The following is a 23,368-nucleotide window of genomic DNA, read 5'->3' as shown; positions in this document are numbered from 1 at the left end:
AGCCATTTAGTGAATCGAGGGGAAGCCCTGTGTTTGTTGATTTTTCCTGGGGCAAAGTAATGACGTTTTCGGAAAAAGGCCGCTTGCGGGTAAATTTGAGCCTGGAACGGTGGCGGCCGATATGCCTTGATTCCTTGGTGCCATGTTTACCAGGCGTCAACAATTTCAATGAATTATCAAGGCATACAGGCACCAAGGCATCAAGGCATCAGACCAAGCTCCGAGCCTCGGTTTACAGTTTACCGTAGGGAAACGGGAGCTTGTCTTTAGATTGCCCGCTAATCCGGGGTCATCACATGTTGCTGTTCCTCGTCTCCCTCATATTTCTCTTTGCCTCTTTTCTTGTCTTCTGTAAGCTTCGGGGATTCTTTTTGCAATGCGCCCTATCCCTCCAATTGCGCTTCGGCGACTGCCGCAGCTCCTGGCTGGCCCTGCCAGGAGGACTTTCGTCTCGACGGATACGCGGCGTAACGTGCAACCTTCTTCTCAGACACCTCCAGCTGGCAAAGCAACTGAGACCGGCAAATTTTCCACCCGGATACCGAGGGTTCCCCAAAGAGAAACGCAAACAATAGAGCACGATGGCGAGGAGGTGACTCTTAGAATGTTCCAGCATCCAAAGTCTCCGAGTGATGGAGAGCATTTGACTGCCTTGACCACCAGTCGGTCCGCAAAATGCTATCTCCATTTCGACGAACTTACTTTGGCCCGAGACAAGGAACGGCCTCTACGCCTCCCATATTACTACCTTCGCGACCTGTGCAAATGTCCGCAATGCGTGGATCCGCATTCGAAGCAACGCTCGTTCCGCACTCATGATATACATCCCACTATTCACCCACGGCGAGTGAAATGGGATGGTAACCAATTGGAGATCCAATGGAACAAGGATATCCTAGGATATGGCCCGGAGCACACGTCTCGATGGCCATATCACTATCTCCGGAACCCCATTAACAATACCCACGACACTACCCATCCCCATACGAGACCCTTCCGTTGGAACGCTGCAACCATGGAAAAGTATCAACACTGGATCTCGTTTGACGATTATATGCACAGCGAGACGAAATTCACATTCGCCATGCAAAATCTGGCCCGTCTGGGTCTAGTCTTTGTCAAGGATATCCCATCATCCCGCGAGATGGTGGAAAAGGTTGCCACTCGCATGGGCCCGCTGCGGAATTCTTTCTACGGCTCGACATGGGACGTACGTACAGTCCCACAGGCAAAGAACGTGGCCTACACCAACCAACACCTCGGGTTCCACATGGATCTCTTGTACATGAACGAACCACCCGGCTACCAGCTCTTGCACTGCCTAGAGAACTCATGTGAGGGTGGCGAGTCGCTTTTCGCAGATACTTTCAACATTGCAGACAGGATGAAGCGTACGCGCCCCACTGATTACTGGGAGCTGACACGAAGGCATGTTGGCTATGAATATGTGCATGAGGACTCAATTTACCACAACACTTGGCCTGTATTCGAACTGGATCCACAGTCAAAGGAATTACGGAACGTCAACTACTCGCCGCCCTTCCAGTCTGCAATTCCAACCTGGAAAGGAGAGACCGGTAAACAAACCCGCATGAACTACGACAAATTCTGGAAAGCCATGTACCATTTCACGAAGGACATGGAATCCAAGGATTCTGTGTTCCAATTGAAGCTTAACCCTGGCGAGTGCGTTATCTTTGCCAATCGTCGGGTTGTTCACGCGCGCAATAAGTTCAATACTACAAATGGCTCGCGCTGGCTTGCTGGTGCCTACGTCGATCAAGATGCGGTACTGTCTCGCTTTGCTGTCACCAGGAAGAACAATTTGGAATCCTGGGTTAAAAGTGACCCAAGGGTTGTCAACCAACTCATGCCTGGGGCCTATCAAGGCTTAGAAAAGGACGAGTGATTGACAAGATATTGCTTTATAGATCAGGACCTTTATTTCTGAAGTACATTGCACATATTGCCTAGATAGTACATAGCGTATAGAATGAAGACATAGAATCCACTCGATCCAAGGTTCAACAAGCACACCTCAAGTATACAATGATAACCTCGGGACGATCCTCGCCACATTCTCCGCAATGTCCACTTGTAAACCAGTCATCTACAAGCCTGGAGATATACAAAGCATTAAATGACGTCGAATTGAAATGTCTTTTCATATCAAGGAAAAACGTTTATCATCACGGTAGTTTTCAGGCATCCAGCCCCAGCGTCATGGGTATCATGCAAGGATCAGAATCCTCCTAAGCGACGGGCTTGCTGACCGAGTACTGGCCCATGAAGTCGGGATCGGCGTTGATTTCCTCGCGGACCTAAATCCAGGTATTAGCAATCATATCCTGCGGCTGGATAGCTTGGAGACACTTACGATATCCAACCCGCCAACCAGCTCACCGTCAACCCACAATTGGGGGAATGTAGGCCAGTCGGCAAACTCCTTAAGACCCTGTCGAACATCCTCATCGGCCAAGATATTGAAGAAACCATACTTGATGCTGCGCTCACGCAGAATACCAACCAACTGCCGGCTGAAACCACACTGAGGTGAGCTGGGTGTACCCTTCATAAACAACATAACAGGGGCGGCCTTAACCAACTCGGTAAGACGAGCAATGAGAGCCTCCTTCGACTGTTCGGGGGTAAGAGTTGGGGCAGCGGGGACAGCGGTGGCATTGGCAGCGGGACCAGCAGGGGTGCTCGAGGTGACAGGGGGCTGAGTAGCCATCACGGGGCCATCCTCACGGGGCACGGCGGAGAGCGCCGGGGGAATGGCGGATCTGTTGACACCGTCTGCAGAGCCGGCGCCAGCATGGCGATCGAGAGCATTGCGGACTCTGATGGGGTCTGAACCACTAATCGACTCGAGGACCTGGCCGCTGCGCAGGCAGACGACAAAAGGCACTGCGGAGACGTCGTATTCCTCTGAGATGTCGGGCAGCTCTTCGGCGTTGATGCTGACAAACGAGATGGTCGGCGGGGCAGTGGCGGGGTACTGCGAGGCGAGAGCGGACAGGACAGCGCTCATTTGTGTGCAGGGTGCGGCCCATGGGGTGTAGAAGTAGAGGACGACCAGCGCGGAGGGCGAGAGCGTGGCCAAGTGCGACGAGAAGTCGGCCTCGGAGGTGATTTCGGTGAGCGCCGACATGGTGCCGGGGTGTCTCCTAGTTTGGAGGGGAGTCTGGCAGAGGAGAGGAAATGGCAGTCGAAAGAGGTATGACCTGAAGCAAGAGCGCTATACAGGGTTCGATATAGATGAATGGGGGGATGCGACAATGACGTCCAGGAAGAAAGCTCTCGTGCCCAATCGAGGGGAATGAAGATGGCGTGACGAGGGCGAATTTTCCGGGCGATCGCTGTTATCAGATGCGTATTAACGTACCGTTTCCGGTACACGGCTGGTATCATCGCGCCGGTTTTATTACCTTATCGTTATCTCCTCGTGATCGGACTTTTCTATTCTCGCGATTTTCGACCGGTAGCTTGGACCCCAGCTCAACATCATGGGCCAGAACAAACGCAAGCGCCAGGACGAAGATTCTGAGCCCGTCGCCGACGTGGCAAACAATGGCTCCGGCGTTGGTGTCGGTGAGACTTTGTCGCGCATGAACGCTGCCTCGCCCTCAGAATCCAGTGATCGCAATGGAGCTCAGAGCCCGGACAATGCCCAATATCGCAACCCCAAGAAGAAGCGCGTGGATGGCGCCAAGACGAAGTACCCTGACCTTACATACGTGGATGGCAAGATGCAGTCATCTATCCGGATCGCAGACCTGCAGGGCTTGATGCTGTACTGCCTTGCCGACGGTGTTGCACCACAATGGATCTCTGTCAAACACTCCGGGCACATGCGCAAGGTGGTTGTATTGATGGTACCTGGCTTGGAAATGGGCATGTTTGACGGCACTATACCATTGGAGCCCATTGAGACTAGTCAAGAGGAAATGAACGAAAAGCCCGAAGGAGCAGACGAATCGGCCGAAGACAGAGTTGCCACCGACTTCAAGAGATGGAAACAAGGCCTCGCACCCCCGGATCGATCGCATCTTTTCAACCCTCGTCACCTCTCCCCCGACTCCCTCCCCGAGCCCTTGCAGCCGCTCGCCAAGGTATTCCCCCATGTCTGGCCGGTTAAAGCCCCAGGCGACAATAAATACAACAAGGTGCATTCACCTTTACAAGCAATGCTGCTGTCAGCGCTGCCAAAGTCAAGAGATGACCCGAAGCACAAAGGCCCCCGCGCGGCCAAGGTCGAGAGGGGCTTCGTGGTTCAGCGAACACCCATCACGGCTTTCATCCACTCGTCCATGGACCTGAGTGATAGTGAATACCCCATGCACCCCGCATTTTCCTCGACAGAACAAGAAAAATCATCTCACGCCGAGGCTCGTCAGCGCAACGGTCAGACAGCAGAGAACGGATGGGTCGATACAAACGTTCCAAGCCTGGAGGCCGGCGATGTGCCAGACGCCGAGGTTGAAAAGGGTAGCATGACTGCCGGCAAGGAAGTACTGGCCGTGGATTGTGAAATGGTGAAGACGGAAGGCGACAATTTCGAGCTCGCCCGCATCAGTATTGTCAACTGGAGCGGCGATGTTGTTTTGGATGAGCTGGTGAAACCATCACGGCCCGTGATCGATTATCTCACAGCATATTCAGGTATGACCGAAGAGGGACTGAAGGATGTCACGACCACAATCGAGGATATTCAAAAGCGATTGCTGGAGCTCATCACTCCTCGCACTGTCTTGATTGGGCACTCTCTCAACTCCGACCTCACTGCACTACGCCTCACCCATCCGTTCATTGTGGACACTACGATCATCTATCCTCACCCACGTGGGCCGCCTCTGAAGTGCGGTCTTAAGTGGCTTACCCAGAAATACCTCAACCGAGAGATCCAGAAAGGCACCCAGGGTCACAGCTCAATTGAAGATGCTCGCGCTGTGCTCGACCTTGTTAAGCTGAAATGCGAGAAGGGCGAGCGCTGGGGTACTAGTGATGCCTCGAATGAAAGCATCTTTCGTCGAATCGGCCGATCTATGAAGCCCGGCAAAACACCCGCTGAAGGCCGAACGGGTGCAGTAGTGGACTGGGGCAATCCCGAACGCGGCTTTGGATCGCAGGCGACTGTCGCAATCGGGTGCCGAGATGACGATGCCGTTGTGAATGGCATTTCAGCTGCTGTCAATGGCGACGAGACGAATCAGGCCATTCCAGGCAGTGGTGTCGATTTCGTGTGGGGACGTCTCCGCAACCTCGAGCAACTCCGCGGTTGGTGTACTCGACTGCCAGACGCGAACAACTCCAATGAATCTACCACTGTGGCTCCTCAAGAGGAACCCTCTGATGGTTCAACAACGACGCCCGAGGCCCTCAAGGACGCCGTCGCGCGTACCGTGTCTGATATTTCCCGCATCCACGAATCGCTTCCTCCGTGCACCATGTTCATTGTGTATACCGGCACCGGTGACCCTCGGGAAGTGACCCGTCTCCAAGCGATGCACAAGATGTTCCGCGAAGAGTACAACTCGCGTAAGCCATGGGACGAGCTGACTGTGAAGTGGACGGATACGGAGGAGCAAGCGTTGAAGAAGGCTTGCGAGCGTGCTCGTGAGGGATGTGGATTCATGTGTGTTAAATAGATTCAAGATACCACGGCCTTGATCGTTTTGGACGTAAATGAAAACGATGATCGCTGCATGCCCGTCAAGGGCTGATGTACGAAATACGAAACTGGTTTCAGCCTCTTCCCACTCGTACTTCCATGCCCGCAAGCCGCGGATATAAACCACCTCCAGAGCTTGCCTGCGCACGGACACCGCGTACTCTAAACGGTCGAACGCATGCCTCTACACGCCTTTCAACTGGAGTCTAGCTCCGTTTAACATGATTCTTATCCCGCTGTAGTGATGTAGTTTCTCCGTTTGTCTATATTCACCTAAGCTTTCAGTTGAACTCCAAATATCATCCCCGCACGATAGGAACTCGATAAGGTTTGGGGCAATTACAGTTGGATCTCCAAATAATGTCATCAGTGAACTCTCCAGGTGTGTTCATTATTACCCCGCAGATAGGATCTTTTCTCCTCAATTTGACTGCCACTGAAACTTACTGGGTCCAGTGATCTAGCCTTGTCCGCTCTTCCATATGTCGCAGATTATGCGAATCAGATGGTACCACCGGCCTCGCCGCAATTTCCCGTGTCGGGACAGCGCCCGAGGACGGCCACTAACGATGGTGGTAGGGACATTGATAGGGAGCGCAGCTGGATGTGGCTTCGGGCTACGGGCGAGCTTCCGTTGACGGCTTAGAGATACAGACCAGAATAAGCCCTGTTCCTTGACAGAGATTCAAGTATCTGAAGACAGATACTTGCAAAGGTACCTATGCTTATCTCTCTAAGCCCTAGCCAGTCATGCAACCGAGATTTGATCGAATGCCTGATCAAATCTCATCAAGGATGGTCGATCCGCATATGCAGTAGCGTGGTCGGCGCAAATTGCCCGGTAGTGGTCACCAAAGTCAAATAAACGGCAAGATCAGCTTGAGGCTCGACCCAGTTGATGTGACTCGCGCGATAGGAAAACTGCTGGAACTTGGAGACAAAGTTACGGGGATAGCGTGGACATGTGCCATCATTGGATCTGAGAGCTAAAGCGAATGTGTTAGCGTGGCCACGAGAGGTAAATGGCTCAAGATATTTCCTTTCCGTGTTACACGGGCCCCGTCCTACACCAGATTTCCCTTCAATACACGATTGAATCGAAGTACTTAAACATCCGTGTTCCTCACTTCGTGTCCTCGTACACGCGCAAGCCGTGAAGATCACCTGCAACCATCACGATGGGTCTATTCGATGCAAAAGAGACCGGGTACGAGGAGAAGGGAATCCCCGATTCCTCGGCTCGCCGTACTTCCGATGACGATATTGGCACTGTCATCGACAACACCGATGAGCTGAAGCGACACCTTGGCAATCGCCAGATACAACTGATCGCCATCGGAGGATCCATTGGAACTGCAGTTTTTGTCACCATCTCTTCTGGTCTTGTCAAAGGTGGACCGGCAGGTCTCTTCCTGGCTTATCTGATTTACTCGTGTATGATGGGCCTGGTCAACAACTGTATGGCCGAGATGGCGGTCTTCATGCCTGTCAGTGGTGCTTTCATCCGTATGGCTGGCCATTGGGTGGACGAAGCAATGGGGTTCTGGGCTGGCTGGAACTTTTTCCTCTACGAAGTTCTCTTGATTCCCTTTGAGATCTCCGCTTTGCAACTTGTTTTAACTTTCTGGCGGGACGATATCCCAGTCGAGGCGGTCGTTTCTGCTTGTATCGTTCTTTACTTGTGAGTTGGCCATTCTTTGTCTGGTGTGCATATATATTAATCGGCTTAGTATTCTCAATGCCTTCACCGTCAGGTGGTACGGAGAAGCTGAGTTCTGGCTTGCAAGCGGTAAGGTGCTGCTTATCTTGATCGTCTTCCTCTTCACCTTCATCACCATGGTTGGAGGTAATCCGAAACACGACGCCTACGGCTTCCGTTACTGGAACGAACCCGGTGCGTTTGCTGAATATATCGCTACGGGCTCGTTGGGCCGCTTTGAAGGGTTTCTCGGTGCCGTCTGGAGTGCATCCTTCACTGTCGTCGGCCCTGAATACATATCCATGATCGCTGGAGAAGCAAAGCTTCCCCGTCGTTATCTCAAGACAGCCTTCAAAACCACCTACCTACGATTTGCATTCTTCTTCATCGGAAGTGCACTCTGCGTGGGTATCGTCATTCCCTACAACGACAAGTCCCTCTTGGCCATCCTCTCTGGCTCGTCCAGCGGCTCAGGCACTGCAGCCGCATCGCCCTATGTGATTGCCATGAAAAACCTCGGCATCAGCGTACTCCCCCATGTTACCAACGCCCTGCTCGTAACCAGTATTTTCTCCGCCGGCAATGCCTACACCTACTACGGAACGCGAAGTCTCTACAGTCTCTCGATCCAAGGCCAAGCCCCCAAGTTCCTCCGAAAATGCACCAAAGCCGGCGTCCCAATCTATTGCCTCTGCGTCGTGATGGTCTTTCCCTTCCTAGGCTTCCTGAACGTATCAAGCAACTCTGCAACAGTCCTAACCTGGCTGACCAACATCATCACCGCCGCTCAGGTAATCGACTACATCATCATCTGCACGACTTACCTCTTCTTCTACCGAGCCCTACGTGCCCAGAAAATTGACCGCCGCACCTTGCCCTACTACGGCTACTTCCAGCCCTATTCCGCCTGGATCGCCCTGGTCTGGATGATTTTTGTGGTGACTACTTACGGCTACTCAACCTTCCTTCCAGGAAACTGGAGCATCAGTAGCTTCTTCACTTACTACACGATGGTTCTAGCTGCGCCGCTTCTCTTCTTCACGTGGAAGCTTATCAAGCGCACGAGGCTGGTAAAGGCGACAGAAATGGATCTTGTCTGGGATCGTCCCATTATAGACGCATATGAGGCTACTTTCACCGATTATGCGCCTGGTTTCTGGACTGAGATTTTGCAAATGTTTAGTCTACGACGGGGCCATAAGGAAAAGCAACATATCTAGATGCAAGTAAAGTGTCAACGAGACAACGAGATAATGACATCGTGACTATGAAATAGATACCAAAGATAGGTATATTTTCATAGTAAATGATCATGCCCTATTTCAAGTTGACGCTTCCACGATCGCAATTTCTTTTCCTGGAGAATCTTTGCCGTCAAATGTTTTTCAGTCGGAGGCCGAATGGCGCGAGAGTTCGGGCTTAGAAATTCAGGACGCTCGAACTTCCATATCGGGCGGATCGACGTAATTGATCAGATAGTAATTTAACCTTAAGATCGTCTAATGGCGATATCTCCGAATAATTCGGGCTTTCGGTCATACCGGATCTGACATTCTTATTAATGTTATTGACTGGAAAAACTCATTGGTAGCTACTTGAAAAGTTCGTGCGGCGGTATATTAATTGCCACCAACAGGTAACAGCCTCTCTGAGCGATACCTCAACTTTCAACGCCACAGTCCTCAATATGGCCAACCAAATCGCATAGATCAAGGAAAACACGCTAATGTAGTTCTTGATGATGCTGAAATCCCAACCCCGGGCAAGGGTGAAATTCTAGTCAAAGTGGCAGTCATCGCATTCAGCCCGATCGAATCAAAGCTACAGAGGTAATTTGAAAGTACCCCTCGGTAGATTTCACCCCTCAGCTGACTTCCATGACCAGATTCGAGCTCCATCCTCTCAAGTATCCTGCGAATCTGGGTTCATCATTTGCCGGGGAGGTCGTATCGGTTGGATCTAATGTGACAAGCCTGAGAGCCGGAGATCGCGTTGTCACCCTTCGAGGAAGCGACAAAGTGACCGATTCTCGCTTTGGCGCTCACCAGAAATACGCCCTAGCGGAGGCAGAATGGAGCTCTAAGCTACTTTCAAACACATCTTTTGAAAGTGGCGCAGTCACAATCCTCAATCTAACAACAGTCGTCGCCGCACTTTCCATTCATCTCGGTCTAGATCGGCCGCCACTTTCCGGTTCTGCACAGCCGAATGGTAAGAAAATTCTCGTATATGGAGGCTCCAACCCAAGCGGTCATCTAGCTATCAAATATGCCGTGAGTGCTGGCTATACAGTGATAACAATCTCCTCGCCTCTAAATCACAATTTCGTGCAATCCCTCGGCCCGACATATATAATCGACCACACAGCTTCCGCAGAGAAAATCGAAACGGAACTCCATCAACAAGGTCCATACTTTGCTATCCTTGACACAATTGGCCTCCCGCCCGTAACAAACATTACCGCGAACTATTTATTCTCCATCGGCGGAGGCGGGCACAATAGTCTGACCCCAAGTCTCCCCGGAGCGGATCCGCTCCCGGAGAACGTGGAACGCAGATTCGCATCGTATGGCTGGGCGTTTGAGGATCCGGCTCAGGCGGAATTTGGTCGGTGGCTCTTTGAGGAGTACCTTCCTAAGGGATTGGAGAGTGGTTTGATTGTACCTACTAGGGCGCAAGTTGTTGAGCAAGTTGTTGAGGGGAGGCTGGGGAATGTGCAGCATGCGCTGGATCTTATGGCAGGTGGTACGGTGAGTGGGAGGAAGCTAGTTATGTATCTTTGATGTTGATCGTATCTAGACGCATTGTGTCGCTCTTCCGGACGATATATCAGCTGAATCTAGTTGTTCATGAAGACTGTCTCCAAAGTAGGACCGTAGGCAACGTTTTGGCATGGATTGGACGATCACGTGTATTTCAGAAACACAAGATTTGCACTAGTAAACGTTCCCTACAGCCCAATTCATATCTTCCAGCTGTGCTCGAGTGTAAAGAGAACTGTGGGGCCTTCCGGTTCCCATTAGTCAAGATGAACCAATCACGACATCGCATTGCCACGGATAAATGCCCCACGCGGATGTCACAGGCGCACTTTTTGAAGGGTCCAACAAAAAAGCTAATGAGTTTTTATTTCTTGTCATTTTTCTCCCCCCAGCAGTTTCTAGCATTGGAACACGGCTTCATCGAGCTTCCTCGCAAGATGGAGGATTTTGAGGTTTCTTCTCAGGATGGCCTCTCCATCTCCAATCACCACGAGGACAATCTACCACCGGTCGATAGAGGCAAAGGTGCCTACCTGTTCCTCACCGCCTGCTTTATGCTCGAGGCTTTGATCTGGGGTATGTTAAGCCTCTTCCTTGGCATGTGTATGTGACAGTGCACTAAAAAGATATTCTTCAGGATTCACTTTCTCCTATGGAGTGTTCCAAGATTACTACAGCTCTCATGAGCCATTCAAGAGCTCAGGAGACATCGCTGTCATTGGCACCTGTGCAATGGTCAGTCATGAAACTCATGTAATTTGCTGCTCACAACTAACATTGATCAGGGAATCTCATACATGCTGCTCCCTGTAGCTTTCATTCTGCTACAGGCATTTCCCCGCATGAAGCTATGGGCGGCGCCAATCGGCTTCCTTATTATGTGTCTAGCCATCGCCATGAGCTCATTTGCCACCAACACCGGCCAGCTCATTGTATCGCAGGGAGTCGCATATGGCATCGGAGCCAGTCTGGCATATGCCCCGACCATCATTTTCATGGATGAGTGGTTTGTGCAGAGAAAGGGATTGGCATTTGGGATTATGTGGGTGAGTGTTTCCAATTTTCATACAGATATTATTATTCCCCACTAACATCTGTAGGCTGGCACTGGCTTGTCGGGCGTCATTCTCCCGATCGTTATGCAATGGCTCCTCAACACCTATGGCCACGAAACCGCTCTGCGTGTCTGGGCAATCGTCCTCGTAATAATGGGCGGACCACTTCTTTTCTACGTTCGGCCCCGTCTCCCAATCTCCCGATCATCTCGTACTCGTCCATTTGATTTCCGATTCCTCTGGGATGCAACCTTCTTGATCTACGAAACGGGCAATATTCTTGAAGCGATGGGCTACTTCCTCCCAACCATCTATTTGCCCACATACGCCCGAAGCTTAGGCGCAAACAATCTCCAGGCGACACTAACAGTCATGCTGTTCAATCTTGCATCTGTGTTTGGCTGCGTGATTATGGGCTCAATGGTCGATCGATACCACGCGACAACCTGCATCCTCTTGTCCACGGTCGGGAGTACCATTGCCGTGTTCTTGATCTGGGGATTCTCCGTCAGCCTCGCACCATTGTATATTTTCTGCGTTTTCTACGGTCTATTTGCTGGCTCGTTCACATCTACCTGGCCGGCTGTTGTGAACGAGATTAGAAAGAAGAGTCCTTATGTGGAACCTAGCATTGTTTTCGGTGTTCTGTCGACTGGCCGAGGGATTGGAAATATTGTCAGTGGTCCGCTCAGTGAGGCTTTGCTTGATCAGAATGCTTGGAAGGGCATTGCTGCGAAGGCTTATGGTTCTGGCTATGGTCCTTTGATTGTTTTCACTGGTGTTTCTGCGTTTCTGGGTGGACTTGGTGTTGTTGCGAGATCGTCCAAGCGCTTGAGTTGAAGAAACTTTGGAAGGCTTTCTTTTCTTGTTCATTTCATCTATTGAAAAGTTGTTTATATCCAAAATTTAGCATTAGTGGAGTGATTGGCCAGGCAGACCGCAGGGGTTAGGTAACTATACATATTCTGAAGTAATCTTCAGTAAATCTATCAAGTTCCGTGTACACGGAGCTCTTCCACTCGACTAGAAAATGGCCCACTTCCAACCGATACGTACGCCTCGCGAGAGGATATATTACAGATATGCACAGAAATACACAAGCCCGTATAGTAATAAGAGTGCCGAATAGTTAAGCGCTTGCCTATCACAGCTCCATTTCTAGAAGCTCGCCAGTATTTGGAAGGGCGACAAGTGTACCCACGCCCACTAGTGACGGCACCATATGTTTCCCAAAGTCCCCTACGCGCCTGCAAGATAGAAAAAAAAAAGCTATAATTACAGACTAAATATCCAGCCGATGGTGGATGGCGAACAACACTCCCTTGGTAATTAACAGTCCAAACAAGGCATCTCTTCTCAGTGCCATAACCCGTGAGAAGCTTGACCGTTTCGGTTTGGCCATTCTGCTCGGCTATATCTAACGCTGGACGGCCCCGTCTTTTTCTAGCACTGACATCTGCGCCGTGCGCCACTAGCATCGTGATGACACACATGAAGCGGACAATTTCCTTCATTGTCCGCATTTAAATTCGCTCCACGAGATATCAGAATCTCTACCACTGTTTCATGACCTCTGTATGCCGCGGCGTGAAGCGGACTTGTCGTGAGGCCACGACGAAATATGGAATTGACGCCGGCGCCCGAGTCAATAAGAAATCGTACAGACACTCTTAAGGACTGGCCATTTCCCACTTCACCTGGCAAATAATGATGGACTCGACGGCTACCTCGGATACTGTTGGGCCCGTCTTTGTTCGCTGCGACATGCTGGCAACAAAGCTGGGCATCAGCATTGAATGGGCCTCGGTCCACGTGGACATACTCTGCTCCGATGGAAGTTGGGAGACGAACCCCTCATCGGGGCAATGGAAATTTCATTCTCAAAGACAGCGAAAGAGTGCATTCGTGAGGGTTTCATTCGTAAAATTCGTCATCGGACTTGGGCCAGGCAAAGGAAATACCAGGTACCATAGACCGCGTAGACTACATTCACCTCGGAGAAGCAGCGCTGGAGTTGTGACACACCGTGAATCAATCGGGTAGATCCAGTCGGATTTGGAATTCTATTGATACACTTCTTCACTGATGGACATCACATTCAGCTCCACTGGGAGTAACGTCCACGTCGAATCTCTATTGTACATAATTTGCAGACTAAAGACAACTTCTTGCCTTTAAAATTCCACCATATTCACACTCATCGCGAGTTATCTGTTTCCATCGCCTCCTCACGCTCCAAAGCCAGCTTGGTCATGACGTCCCGCGCCGCGACCTTTGCTCTGCGCTGCTCCTCTAACACAACCTCCTCATTGCCATTGAAATCGGAGTTATGGATTCCGTTGGAGGTCATGTTTGAGGTATCGCCGTTCTTCTGTGAATCACTATTGGTCCGATTCTCTCTGGAATCTTGGGGAGTCTGGTTTGTGTCCACTGATTCCGTTTGGTCCTTGAGCCCCGACGGTCCCACGGAGTGTGGACGAACACTGCGCCGAGGGCGGCCCCGACCTCTAGGAATCGTTACCGGGCTCGTCTCAGAGGTGTCGTTCATTTCTCTGACTAGCTGCTGGGAAGGCGGTGCGGTATGGGGTGTTTTGAGATTAGAGTGGCTCACAGACTTTCTAGGCCGACCTCTTCCCCTTGTGGAACTGGGTGCAGGATTGGGTGCATCTGCCACTGGTTGGGTGATTCGCTGTCGCTTAGCTGGACTCTGATCTGGGTTGATAAATTGCCCCTGAGGTGTATTTGATGCAGCGCTTAGACTTTGTCGGCGGCTTTCTATACGCAGCGGGGGTGATGTAGAAAGTTGACCATATCTGTGGCCATCCTCGGTTGCTTGGGAGTCTTTGAGTGGAGCTCGGGCTGGGTGAATAGGCAGGTCGGCAAGGGAGAAGTCATCCACCATTTCCTCCTCATCGAATGAATCTGCAACCTGGTCGTGTCGCCCATTCGAGAAAGCATCGGGCCAGGCGCGTTTCCGTCCTGCCTGCAGCAGTCCGGGGCTCTTCACCTCTGGCAATTGGACGTTCATTTGAGAACTGTAATGATCAGAGGGTCTGCGGTCCTCCATGAAGCGGTTCTTCAGCTTCAACGCCTCAATCTCTAGCTTTAATTTCTCAATCTCGTCCGATTTCGACTTCAGCTCCTTCAAAACGGTGGCAATCATATCAAATCCGGGGCCACTGTTCGGTCCATGTTCTCCCGGATGTCGATTTGGACCATTCAATTCAATGCGGAGTGATGTAAAGGAGTGCTTCAAGTCGTTCATGGTATCTTGTAGATTGTTAACTGAGCTCGAGATTTGATCGATACTCCGTCCTTGATGTTGCATTTGTTGTTGCATCGAGGGATCCAACGAATGGAAGTTCCGAGAGCCCGAAGGCACCAAGGCTCCTTCTTGTATGGAATTGCGTTCTCGGCGGGGGGTTCTTTCGGGGGACATAGACGCTCGAGTGCCTCGTCTTTGAAAATAGGTTCGGCGGTGCGCATGGTTACAATCTCCCTAAACGACACCTTGGACATTTTCCATAGGATATTCGTTCTATCGCAAGTTAGTTCGTGGAACCATATGGCATCTGACTATACTGCTTACCCATTATCCAGACCGCAGAGGACACCTAGTTTCTGCTGACACAACTTGCAGGTTATTTCCTGTATTATGCGCCCCCGAAGCATACTCATGTCGGATGTCTGTGGAATCTGCTTCCGCTCCGAAGAGACGGAGATGCGGTGGAGATTCACACTCTGCCATGCTGCCGCAATGGAATATGAATTGGACAACTTGGCCCATTCATTCTCCAGCACGGCCAGTGAGCTGGAGCATCGAATACACTGGGTCAGAATCGCAGGTCTCGTGAGACTGGCTAGATCCATCTTGTACAATGCGACAGGGAGAGCACTGAAGACTCCCAGGAGGAATTCACATCATGAAATGCTGAGTCAGCGGCCCAGTCCATCAGCAGCCACTAGTCTATATTAGGACTATCGATAAGGGCATCAGGAACTACGTCATTCCAGGGTTGACGCCAGTGTGGTACGGTTCATTTCACGGTGCTCCTGCTAAAGCTGAATATGATCCGACTGCAAAAGAAGACTCGAGTATGCTTCTCAGCGTAGAACTGTCCCGCAAAGTCACGTGATGTCGTGTTCCCCGCGTATCGTCTTCGAGGGCATGGCGTTACAACCGAGCACGAACCCATGAATCGCCCGCTTCGCTGCTTATCGCGGCCCCTGGCGGCCTTCCGGTCATCTGCCCCGCTCTCATCGGTATACCTCACGCCCAAGTTCACGAGAGCGTGTCTCAATACAAGCGCAATGGCGCAAAACTCCACTCCTGATAGCAAATTCAGTACCTGGCATGGCGCTGGAGCTGCCGAGTTTGACTTACGCAGTATGACAATTCATAGAACCAAGTGCTCTTCAAAGTACTAATGTTCACAATCTAAGGCGACACAATGACCAAGCCAACCCCGTCTATGCTCGACGCGATCTGCCAGACCACCTTGTTAGACGACGTCTTCAACGAGGACCCTACGACCAACTCATTACAAAGCTATGTGGCAGAGCGGACTCAGCATGAAGATGCACTCCTAGTCCTGTCAGGTACGATGGGCAACCAGGTTGCTATTCGCTCGCATCTGACCCAACCCCCATATGCCGTCTTGTGCGACCATCGATCTCACATCGTCTGTTACGAGGCCGGGGGGTGAGCGCCTGGACCGGAGCAACGGTCCAGACCGTGGCACCAAAGAACGGCATTCATTTGACTCTTGAGGATATCCAGAAATATGCTATTCTCGATGATAACATCCATCACTGTCCTACCAAACTGATCAGTCTGGAGAATACCCTAGATGGTATGATCATGCCTTTGACGGAGGCTCGCCGTATTGTCGAATGGGCCCATGAAAATGATATCAAGGTGCATTTGGACGGCGCAAGACTATGGGAGGCTGTTGTGTCGGGTGCTAGCAGTCTGTCCGAATATACAAATATCTTCGACAGTGTTAGCTTGTGTTTCTCCAAGGGCCTTGGCGCCCCGATCGGTAGCATTATCGTCGGATCTCAGGCCTTCATCAAAAAGGCCCGCTGGTTCCGCAAGTCTATTGGAGGCGGTGCCCGTCAAACCGGGGTCTTTGCTGCCGCCGCCCGGGTGGCCCTCGACGAAACCTTCGGAACGGACAACCACGGTCAGACTGGCAAGCTATCGGCCACCCATGCCAAGGCTAAGCGGGTCGAAGAACTCTGGACTAGTCGTGGAGGCAAGCTGCAGTATCCCGTGCACACCAACATGGTTTGGCTGGATCTGGAGGCGTCCGGGGTGGGACCCAACGACCTGGCAGTGATTGGCGAGGAGAAAGGTCTAACATTACTCGGCAATCGAGTAGTCATCCACTACCGTAAGTATTGCACCCAGATGCGGTCTGCCGTAATGACTTAAAAGCTGACGTATCGCAGAGGTCTCCAACGAGGCGATTGCGCGCCTCGAACAGGTGTTTGACATTGCCATGAAGGGCCAATATCGGCGTAGTGATGATTCAAGCAGAGCCTATGGTAGCAAACAGACTTGAGGTATTTATACGTCAACAATATCCTTTGTATAGCTTTTGTACATAAGAGACGGAGTAAATAAGATTTGACATTGAATCCATGGAAAGTCGAGACAATTTACCAATCACGGAACTGGAATATGCTGAGTCAGGTCAGGAACGCGGTGGCTGCCTGAGGCGACGCGAGATGTGCGGCTCGTTCCTTCGTTCGTCGTCCTGTTTCTCGGACGACGACCTTGCAGTCTCTGTCCCGGATTCCCCCTTTCAGTCCACCGCGTCAATATCATCGGTCGTGGATGGGCTCAGAGGGTTTCTGTCAAGCTGTGTAAGTTGATTTCAGTCGAGTTCTCGAGTCTGTGGAGTTGTCTAAACAATAGACGTCGACTTTAATCTATGAAGATCAGCTACTGACTCTCTACTTCAATCTCTCTAGAAATATCCCGCTATCCTTCCAAGCCTGTACAATCATCGAAAAATTTCCAAATCGGATGATTCCAATGAACCATATCGCTCCATACTTCAGCCTAGCCTAACCCACTGGCACAGCCGCCTACCTACACGTTGAATACCTATTCACCTGCCGGAACAAGTCGTGATACGCATCTTCTTTGCTAGAGTGTCTGCAAGGATCTTTTCTAAAGTCTTCGCTGAGCCTTAGCTGCCCGAGGTGAATGCGAGGGAGTCCTAAGCGCCCCTCCGTGAAACGCCACGTCCGCTCCCCATCAATCTTAGAAGCCTTAGAGGCTTCTACGTTACGTTAGTAACCTTGGAAACACTCCCAATCTTCTCTTCCTTTGCCGGCTCTTCTCTTTCTTTTCCTGTGTTGTGCCTTTGTCGTATTCACCCGGGTGAATTGCCCCCGGTGACCGTTTCGTCCGAACCCGCACCCCTCCAAGGTATATATACCCTGTGCCCTCGGGCTTCAACTCGATTGACTTACAGGCCTCTAGGCCCATCCGTGTACTCCTTCCCCTTTTATGCAAAAGTTTTTGAATCATCCAGCACATATACCCTTCGCCATCTGCTAGTAGTTTGCTTCCTTTCATTCATCTTAGCGCCTGCATCTGCATTACATCTGCTTTCATCCTTCTTCAATCATGGAAGCGACACAGGAATCGACTCAGCCATGTGCTGACCCCCGTCGGATGGGACTGAACAACTCCGGACTTCAAGATCAAGATCTGGCCGACATCATCTGTATCCTCCATCCGAACTCACACGCGGCGCACAATGCGGTGGCGGCGACGGCAAGCTTAGGCGACCAGCACATTCTCCAGAAAGATGTCTTGGAAATGGAGACTTCGGAGACGGCAGCACTGGACGTGGCACTAAGGCTATCCTCAGATGTTCACGATCTTGGCGCCGGCTTTTGCTTTGGGCGCAACAAGGCGCGCTGTGATGTCCTCCTGGCCGTTGATGATGAAGCTAAACGAGTTTCCAACACTCACTTCCGCATCTATCTGACTGGCGACGGCATCATCATGCTTCAAGATACCTCGACCAATGGAACCATTGTAGACAACTGCCGACTTCGAAAGAGCCAGAAGGAAAACAGCCGCATGCTTACCAACGGCTCAGTCATACAAGTTGTCACTGGTAACAATGGCTCAGACGAGGTTCGCTTCGTGGTCCGGATTCCCTCTCGCGAAGGGTTTGCCATGCAATACACGCATAATTGCCTTCGATACTTTGAGCGAGTCCAGCAGGTCGTCAATGCTGCTGGTCATCACCAGACTCGGCCTGGGCCGCCGCCTGTTCTCTCGTGGTCCGTTGCTAACAGTCACGGCATGCATTGGACGGGCGCTCCGACATACAATGTCACTGGCCAGATCGGAAAGGGTGCATTCGCTACCGTATACAAGCTTGCCACTAAGCAGCATGGAGCAATCTTTGCAGCGAAGGAGCTCGACAAGCGACGTTTCATGAAGAACGGCATACTGGACCAGAAGGTCGATAACGAGATGAAGATTATGAAGGACCTCACACATGTGTGTATTGTTCACTCAAGTACCTCATAACGGACTGCGATACTGACATTTTCCTCAGCCAAATATTGTTCAATATATCGATCACCACGAGCACGACCGATGGATTTACATCATCATGGAATATGTGCCTGGGGGCGAGTTGTCGACCTACCTGTCAAGCCATGGCAAGATCCCCGAAGAGATGGTCAGAACGATTGCACGCCAGCTTCTTCGTGCGCTGCACTATTGTCACAAACGACGCATCACGCACCGTGATATCAAGCCTGACAACATCCTTATTGCATCTCTGGATCCGTTGCGTGTCAAGTTGTCTGACTTTGGGCTGTCAAAGGTCACGCAAGAAGAGACATTCCTGAAGACCTTCTGTGGCACACTGCTGTATTGCGCGCCAGAGGTATATCCTGACTATGAACAATACCGTCGCGGCGAACTGAGAAAGAGACGCCGTGTTGGAGATCCGTAAGTCTCTTCGTATGTTGCTATGGGTGGTTTGCTAATGATGATCATGATGACAGGCCGCCAAAGACATCTCCATACAGCCAGTCCGTCGATATGTGGTCACTCGGTGCAGTACTGTATCATGTTCTTTCTGGCGTGCCACCATACTCGGGGCGTGCTGAAGATCGAGGTGTACATATGCTTCGCACTATCATGGAGTCACAGGCGGACTTTGACGTTCTGCGCCGTGCTGGTGTATCCGAATCCGGAGTCAGTTTCGTCGCCCAGTTGTTGAACAGAGATCCGTTTTGTCGTCCAACAGAGAAGGAATGCTTCCAGTGTCCCTGGATCTCCGAGGTACCTGATGTGGATGAGTATCCGGGCGACGACGATATTCTTGGTGAACCCCATGAGGGTCTGTCCGTTATTGGCGAGGCAGAGGAGGAGCTCGATGCGTCGCAGCTATCCATCCGAGATGACCAGGCTTACACGTATGGCGAGGAAGAAGAGGGCAGTAGTAATGAAGGACTCTCTAAAAAGCCGCGCATTGAATATGTTGCACCGGATATTCGCTACCCCTCGCTTCCCAGAATCGAAAGTTTTCAAGACGGTCAAGTTGTTGCCGAACACCAAGCCCGACGACTCTTCGGCGAAGTGAACTCGTCCGCCTTATGCAGCTCCCACGCACTGGGCAACCCTGGTTCTTGGAACGGTGACGAGTTTGACATTGAAGGCTTCGCCTCTTCTGGTGAGTCCATCAGTGATGATCGCAGCGTCTATTCGATCATTTCTCTCCCAGAACACCCGTTCGGCGGCACCGCACCCAGTTTAATGGGCGCCGAGAACCTCGTTGGACGACTGAACATGAATTCCTCGTATCCTTTCCTCCATCCTCAGGCCGGCCCGGTTAACGTGAAATCGACTCGGCAGACGAGCCCTTGGCAAAGCAAGGACCCCACGATGGCAGGTAGCGTATGTCGTGAAAACTCACCCTCCAGCGACAACGTCGACACCACTCCGAAGGCGCCGCCACGCCAGCACCGTCGACGTATCGGAAACTACACTCCCTCCACTGCCAGTGAACAATCCAGTGTCAACGCCGAGAGCGTTCCCTACGATCCCGCCTCACCTTCATACGTCCCCGGCGAAGGTTTCGATCCTGAACTTGCAACCACCCTCGACGCTCAAACCGGTCAGGCTATCATGGAGCAGCTCAACACAGCCGAGATTGAAGCATCCGAGCCGATTGTTCACCAGCCCGACGAACTCGCCATTTTGCGCACTCTGTCCCCGGAAGAGTTCACCAAACCACCCAAGCTCCTGGGCAGACTGAAGAGTACTCCAGGCTCGATCCTTGATGTGAACATCCGACTTGAACGACGAATGACTTCATGGGGCCGTGGCTCAAGCGCCACATTCCAGCATCCTGATCCAATGGACGTCCGAATCCCCGCCTATGCCGTGGAAGTCACCTTCTGGGTGAAGGGAATGGAACTCCAAATCGCGCGAGGCAAAGACTGGACAGAAATCCCCGGCGTGGCAGCCATTCTCTCCACAAAAGCACGCAAGGGAATCTGGGTCAACGGTACTGAGCTCCACAAAGCCGGGTCAGAGGACATGCAATACGGCCATTTGTACAATGGAGATATCATCACGATCTACAGACACAAGGACGCCTATCTCGATCTACAATGTGAATTCTACCACGGCGAAAGCGCGCAGCCCCGCCCAGCTCACGAGTCCGGCTTTGTGGTTCGCAAGGCGCTGCTTGGCAAGTCGGACAGAGCTAACCGCATGCCCGTTCGGACGAACCCAAAGAAGGAAGCCGAATAGGATTAGAGGATTGATATGAAATTGCGTCATTAGGTATGAGACCGAGGTAGTACAGGCCATGTGGCTCCACAATGTCATTGTCGTTATCCGCATGCGGGCGAGTGTAGATGAAGATGAAGATGAAGATGAAGATGTAGTGTAGACAGGTCGATCTCCCGAGTCGGTACCTGCAGTAGGCTAATTTAGTGGAACCTGGTACTTCACCTGAAAGAACAAAATGAACATCAAGAATAAAATGAACTAAATGAAAAACGACCCCTATCTCGAGATCACCGGTGCGACCGTGTCTTAGTGTCAGTGCCAGTGCCAGTGCCAGTGCCTATGCCTTTTGTCTTGTGCCTGGTGTCACCTCAACTGCATCCGGCGTCTTGTCCTCAACCCACGGTCGACCTCTTCTCTTCGTTATCTAATCCTGGTCTGTGCGAGTCATGAATGGAACCACCGTCTCATCTTGAGCTGCTCAATCCGTCGGCGACGGTCCCTTAATTTCTTCATGTCTTAATTTCCGCCTTTCCCCCTTTCCCCGTCATCCTGACCTCAGCGGGAACTCACTCAACCTCAAACCACTCCAGCCATCATCACTCAACTCTAAAAAACTCTCCATCTTCTTCCCGATCGCGCAATGTCCTTGTCGCGATCACCCTCTCCCCACCCGGGAGGGGGGTGGTCCAGCCCGGGCCTCACCCCCGGCAGTGGTAGCTCGACTCCGCGCGGCTATTCGCCTTCGGGCGCTTCACTGGCTCCCAGCGGCATTTCGTGGGCTGCCGCCAAAGCGAAGAGCGACGAGGTGCGCGGATACCCTTCATTCTCGACGCGCAACTCGGGGTTTTTCTCCCGACAGAAACACCGCATCTCCGCGCGCTTGCCCAGCTTCCGCGGGGAGACGCACAGCTATGTGGATAAACACCAATACGGACGCGCCCACCACCGCCATGGAGGTGGTCATGGGCCCTTTGGGGTACTGTTATGGCGGGGCCGATCTCGTCTGGTCCTCGGACTGTTCTTGCTCTGGATTGGTTACCTGTGCTTTTGGTCCAGTGAGTGGTGATGCACAGTGCGACTTGGTCACATTCTAATTTGATTATCTAGCAATTGTCCAACTATACCGACGGTCTGCTCTCGGCGGAGGTCGCAAATTCGTGATCATCCTCGGCTCGAACGTGGAGGGCGGCGTGATGGAATGGAAAGGCGCGCGCGAATGGGCGATTGAGCGCAACAGCATCTGGAACAAACAGCAGTACGCGAAGCAATGGGGTTACGAGCTTGAGGTCGCCAATATGCTGGCTAAGAAGCGGTATTCGCACGAATGGCGCGAGAGCTGGGAGAAAGGCGACGTGATCCGCGAAGCTATGCGCAAATATCCGCAGGCCGAGTGGTTCTGGTGGCTTGATTTGAATACCTGGATTATGGAGTCCGATACTTCTCTGGAGAGCCATGTCTTTGATCACCTGGACGACCGCGTCTACCGTGATATCAACGAGTACAATCCCATGAACATCACACATCCACTACCCGAGTTCTACTTGGATGACCTTGGTCGCGCTCTGGAGAGTGATGGAGACCCAGACTCGCTCAATATGCTCTTGTCGCAGGATTGCACCGGGTTCAACCTAGGATCTTTCTTCTTACGACGGTCCCTCTGGACCGACCGACTGCTTGATTCATGGTGGGACCCTGTCATGTACGAGCAGATGCACATGAACTGGGAACATAAAGAGCAAGATGCTTTCGAATACGTCTACCAAAGCCAACCCTGGATCCGAAGCAGCGTTGGCTTCCTCCCGCAACGCACCATCAACTCCTTCCCACTAGGCGCCTGCGGCGACGAGAACAACCTGCAAGTCCACTACCAAGAAAACGATCGCGACATGGTAGTGAACATGGCCGGATGCATGTTCGGTCGTGACTGCTGGTCCGAGATTCACGACTTCCGTGAACTGAGCAACAAGTTGAACCGCGGTATCTGGAGACAGCTCATGGATAGCTGGCGCGGGACATATGACGAGGCTGACAGCACGGATGATGACGATGGACAGTAGTCCCATCAAACCTGAAAGTATTATCTTTTCCCTTTCATCTTTTTTTTGCTTTATGGTTTTCATGTTTCACGCTCTCCACGTATCCTAGACGGCAGCGCATTGTATCAATAAAATTGCTAGGCGTGTACATCGGAGTTGGGCTGGGTTCTGCATGGGACGGTTGCAGTTGCATATGATTTCGCGAATACTACGTGAACTTTCCCTTTTCTACACTCTTCCCATATAACTACACCTTCGTCTATATTGAAAATATTCAACCAAGTATAGCAAAGTATAGAGGTCACATGACCCTTTGAAAAGTGCACTTTTGTTCTCTTCGCGTAACCACACTCCC

General features: G+C 51.6%; 10 protein-coding genes across 10 annotated transcripts; 8 read left to right on the top strand and 2 right to left on the bottom strand.

Moving 5' to 3' along the window:
- Nucleotides 1–376: 376 nt before the first annotated feature.
- Nucleotides 377–1,909, top strand: N7443_003326 (putative Gamma-butyrobetaine hydroxylase subfamily; the record flags this gene model as incomplete). The annotated part of the gene is made up of 1 exon (XM_056883382.1): nt 377–1,909. The coding sequence occupies one exon, from the start codon at nt 377–379 to the stop codon at nt 1,907–1,909; it is 1,533 nt and encodes a 510-aa protein (XP_056745223.1).
- A 343-nt stretch (nt 1,910–2,252) lies between these two features.
- N7443_003325 (PICOT family protein) lies at nt 2,253–3,154 on the bottom strand (the record flags this gene model as incomplete). Its single annotated transcript, XM_056883381.1, has 2 exons — nt 2,253–2,321; nt 2,378–3,154. 2 exons carry the CDS (start codon nt 3,152–3,154, stop codon nt 2,253–2,255), a joined length of 846 nt encoding a protein of 281 aa, XP_056745222.1.
- Nucleotides 3,155–3,509: 355 nt separating this feature from the next.
- On the top strand, nt 3,510–5,651 carry N7443_003324 (RNA exonuclease; the record flags this gene model as incomplete). Its single annotated transcript, XM_056883380.1, has 1 exon — nt 3,510–5,651. The coding sequence occupies one exon, from the start codon at nt 3,510–3,512 to the stop codon at nt 5,649–5,651; it is 2,142 nt and encodes a 713-aa protein (XP_056745221.1).
- Nucleotides 5,652–6,852: 1,201 nt separating this feature from the next.
- N7443_003323 (Aldolase vrtJ) lies at nt 6,853–8,593 on the top strand (the record flags this gene model as incomplete). Its single annotated transcript, XM_056883379.1, has 2 exons — nt 6,853–7,355; nt 7,405–8,593. 2 exons carry the CDS (start codon nt 6,853–6,855, stop codon nt 8,591–8,593), a joined length of 1,692 nt encoding a protein of 563 aa, XP_056745220.1.
- Nucleotides 8,594–9,250: 657 nt separating this feature from the next.
- Nucleotides 9,251–10,156, top strand: N7443_003322 (zinc-binding alcohol dehydrogenase family protein; the record flags this gene model as incomplete). Its single annotated transcript, XM_056883378.1, has 1 exon — nt 9,251–10,156. One exon carries the CDS (start codon nt 9,251–9,253, stop codon nt 10,154–10,156), a length of 906 nt encoding a protein of 301 aa, XP_056745219.1.
- A 416-nt stretch (nt 10,157–10,572) lies between these two features.
- N7443_003321 (uncharacterized protein) lies at nt 10,573–12,030 on the top strand (the record flags this gene model as incomplete). Its single annotated transcript, XM_056883377.1, has 4 exons — nt 10,573–10,711; nt 10,773–10,870; nt 10,966–11,181; nt 11,236–12,030. 4 exons carry the CDS (start codon nt 10,573–10,575, stop codon nt 12,028–12,030), a joined length of 1,248 nt encoding a protein of 415 aa, XP_056745218.1.
- Nucleotides 12,031–13,387: 1,357 nt separating this feature from the next.
- Nucleotides 13,388–15,060, bottom strand: N7443_003320 (uncharacterized protein; the record flags this gene model as incomplete). Its single annotated transcript, XM_056883376.1, has 3 exons — nt 13,388–14,440; nt 14,500–14,728; nt 14,780–15,060. 3 exons carry the CDS (start codon nt 15,058–15,060, stop codon nt 13,388–13,390), a joined length of 1,563 nt encoding a protein of 520 aa, XP_056745217.1.
- Nucleotides 15,061–15,501: 441 nt separating this feature from the next.
- N7443_003319 (threonine aldolase GLY1) lies at nt 15,502–16,757 on the top strand (the record flags this gene model as incomplete). The annotated part of the gene is made up of 4 exons (XM_056883375.1): nt 15,502–15,577; nt 15,634–15,872; nt 15,923–16,586; nt 16,645–16,757. 4 exons carry the CDS (start codon nt 15,502–15,504, stop codon nt 16,755–16,757), a joined length of 1,092 nt encoding a protein of 363 aa, XP_056745216.1.
- A 1,076-nt stretch (nt 16,758–17,833) lies between these two features.
- N7443_003318 (uncharacterized protein) lies at nt 17,834–20,995 on the top strand (the record flags this gene model as incomplete). The annotated part of the gene is made up of 3 exons (XM_056883374.1): nt 17,834–18,724; nt 18,783–19,183; nt 19,240–20,995. The coding sequence occupies 3 exons, from the start codon at nt 17,834–17,836 to the stop codon at nt 20,993–20,995; spliced, it is 3,048 nt and encodes a 1,015-aa protein (XP_056745215.1).
- A 622-nt stretch (nt 20,996–21,617) lies between these two features.
- Nucleotides 21,618–23,034, top strand: N7443_003317 (putative alpha-1,6-mannosyltransferase subunit; the record flags this gene model as incomplete). Its single annotated transcript, XM_056883373.1, has 2 exons — nt 21,618–22,032; nt 22,085–23,034. 2 exons carry the CDS (start codon nt 21,618–21,620, stop codon nt 23,032–23,034), a joined length of 1,365 nt encoding a protein of 454 aa, XP_056745214.1.
- Nucleotides 23,035–23,368: the final 334 nt, after the last annotated feature.

This window comes from Penicillium atrosanguineum, assembly GCF_028827265.1.
Source record: "Penicillium atrosanguineum strain IBT 20685 chromosome Unknown utg000002l_segment0_segment0, whole genome shotgun sequence".
In the NCBI taxonomy this organism is placed as follows: domain Eukaryota; kingdom Fungi; phylum Ascomycota; class Eurotiomycetes; order Eurotiales; family Aspergillaceae; genus Penicillium; species Penicillium atrosanguineum.
Note: the sequence above shows the minus strand (reverse complement) of the source record. Positions and strands in the feature narration are given on the sequence as shown.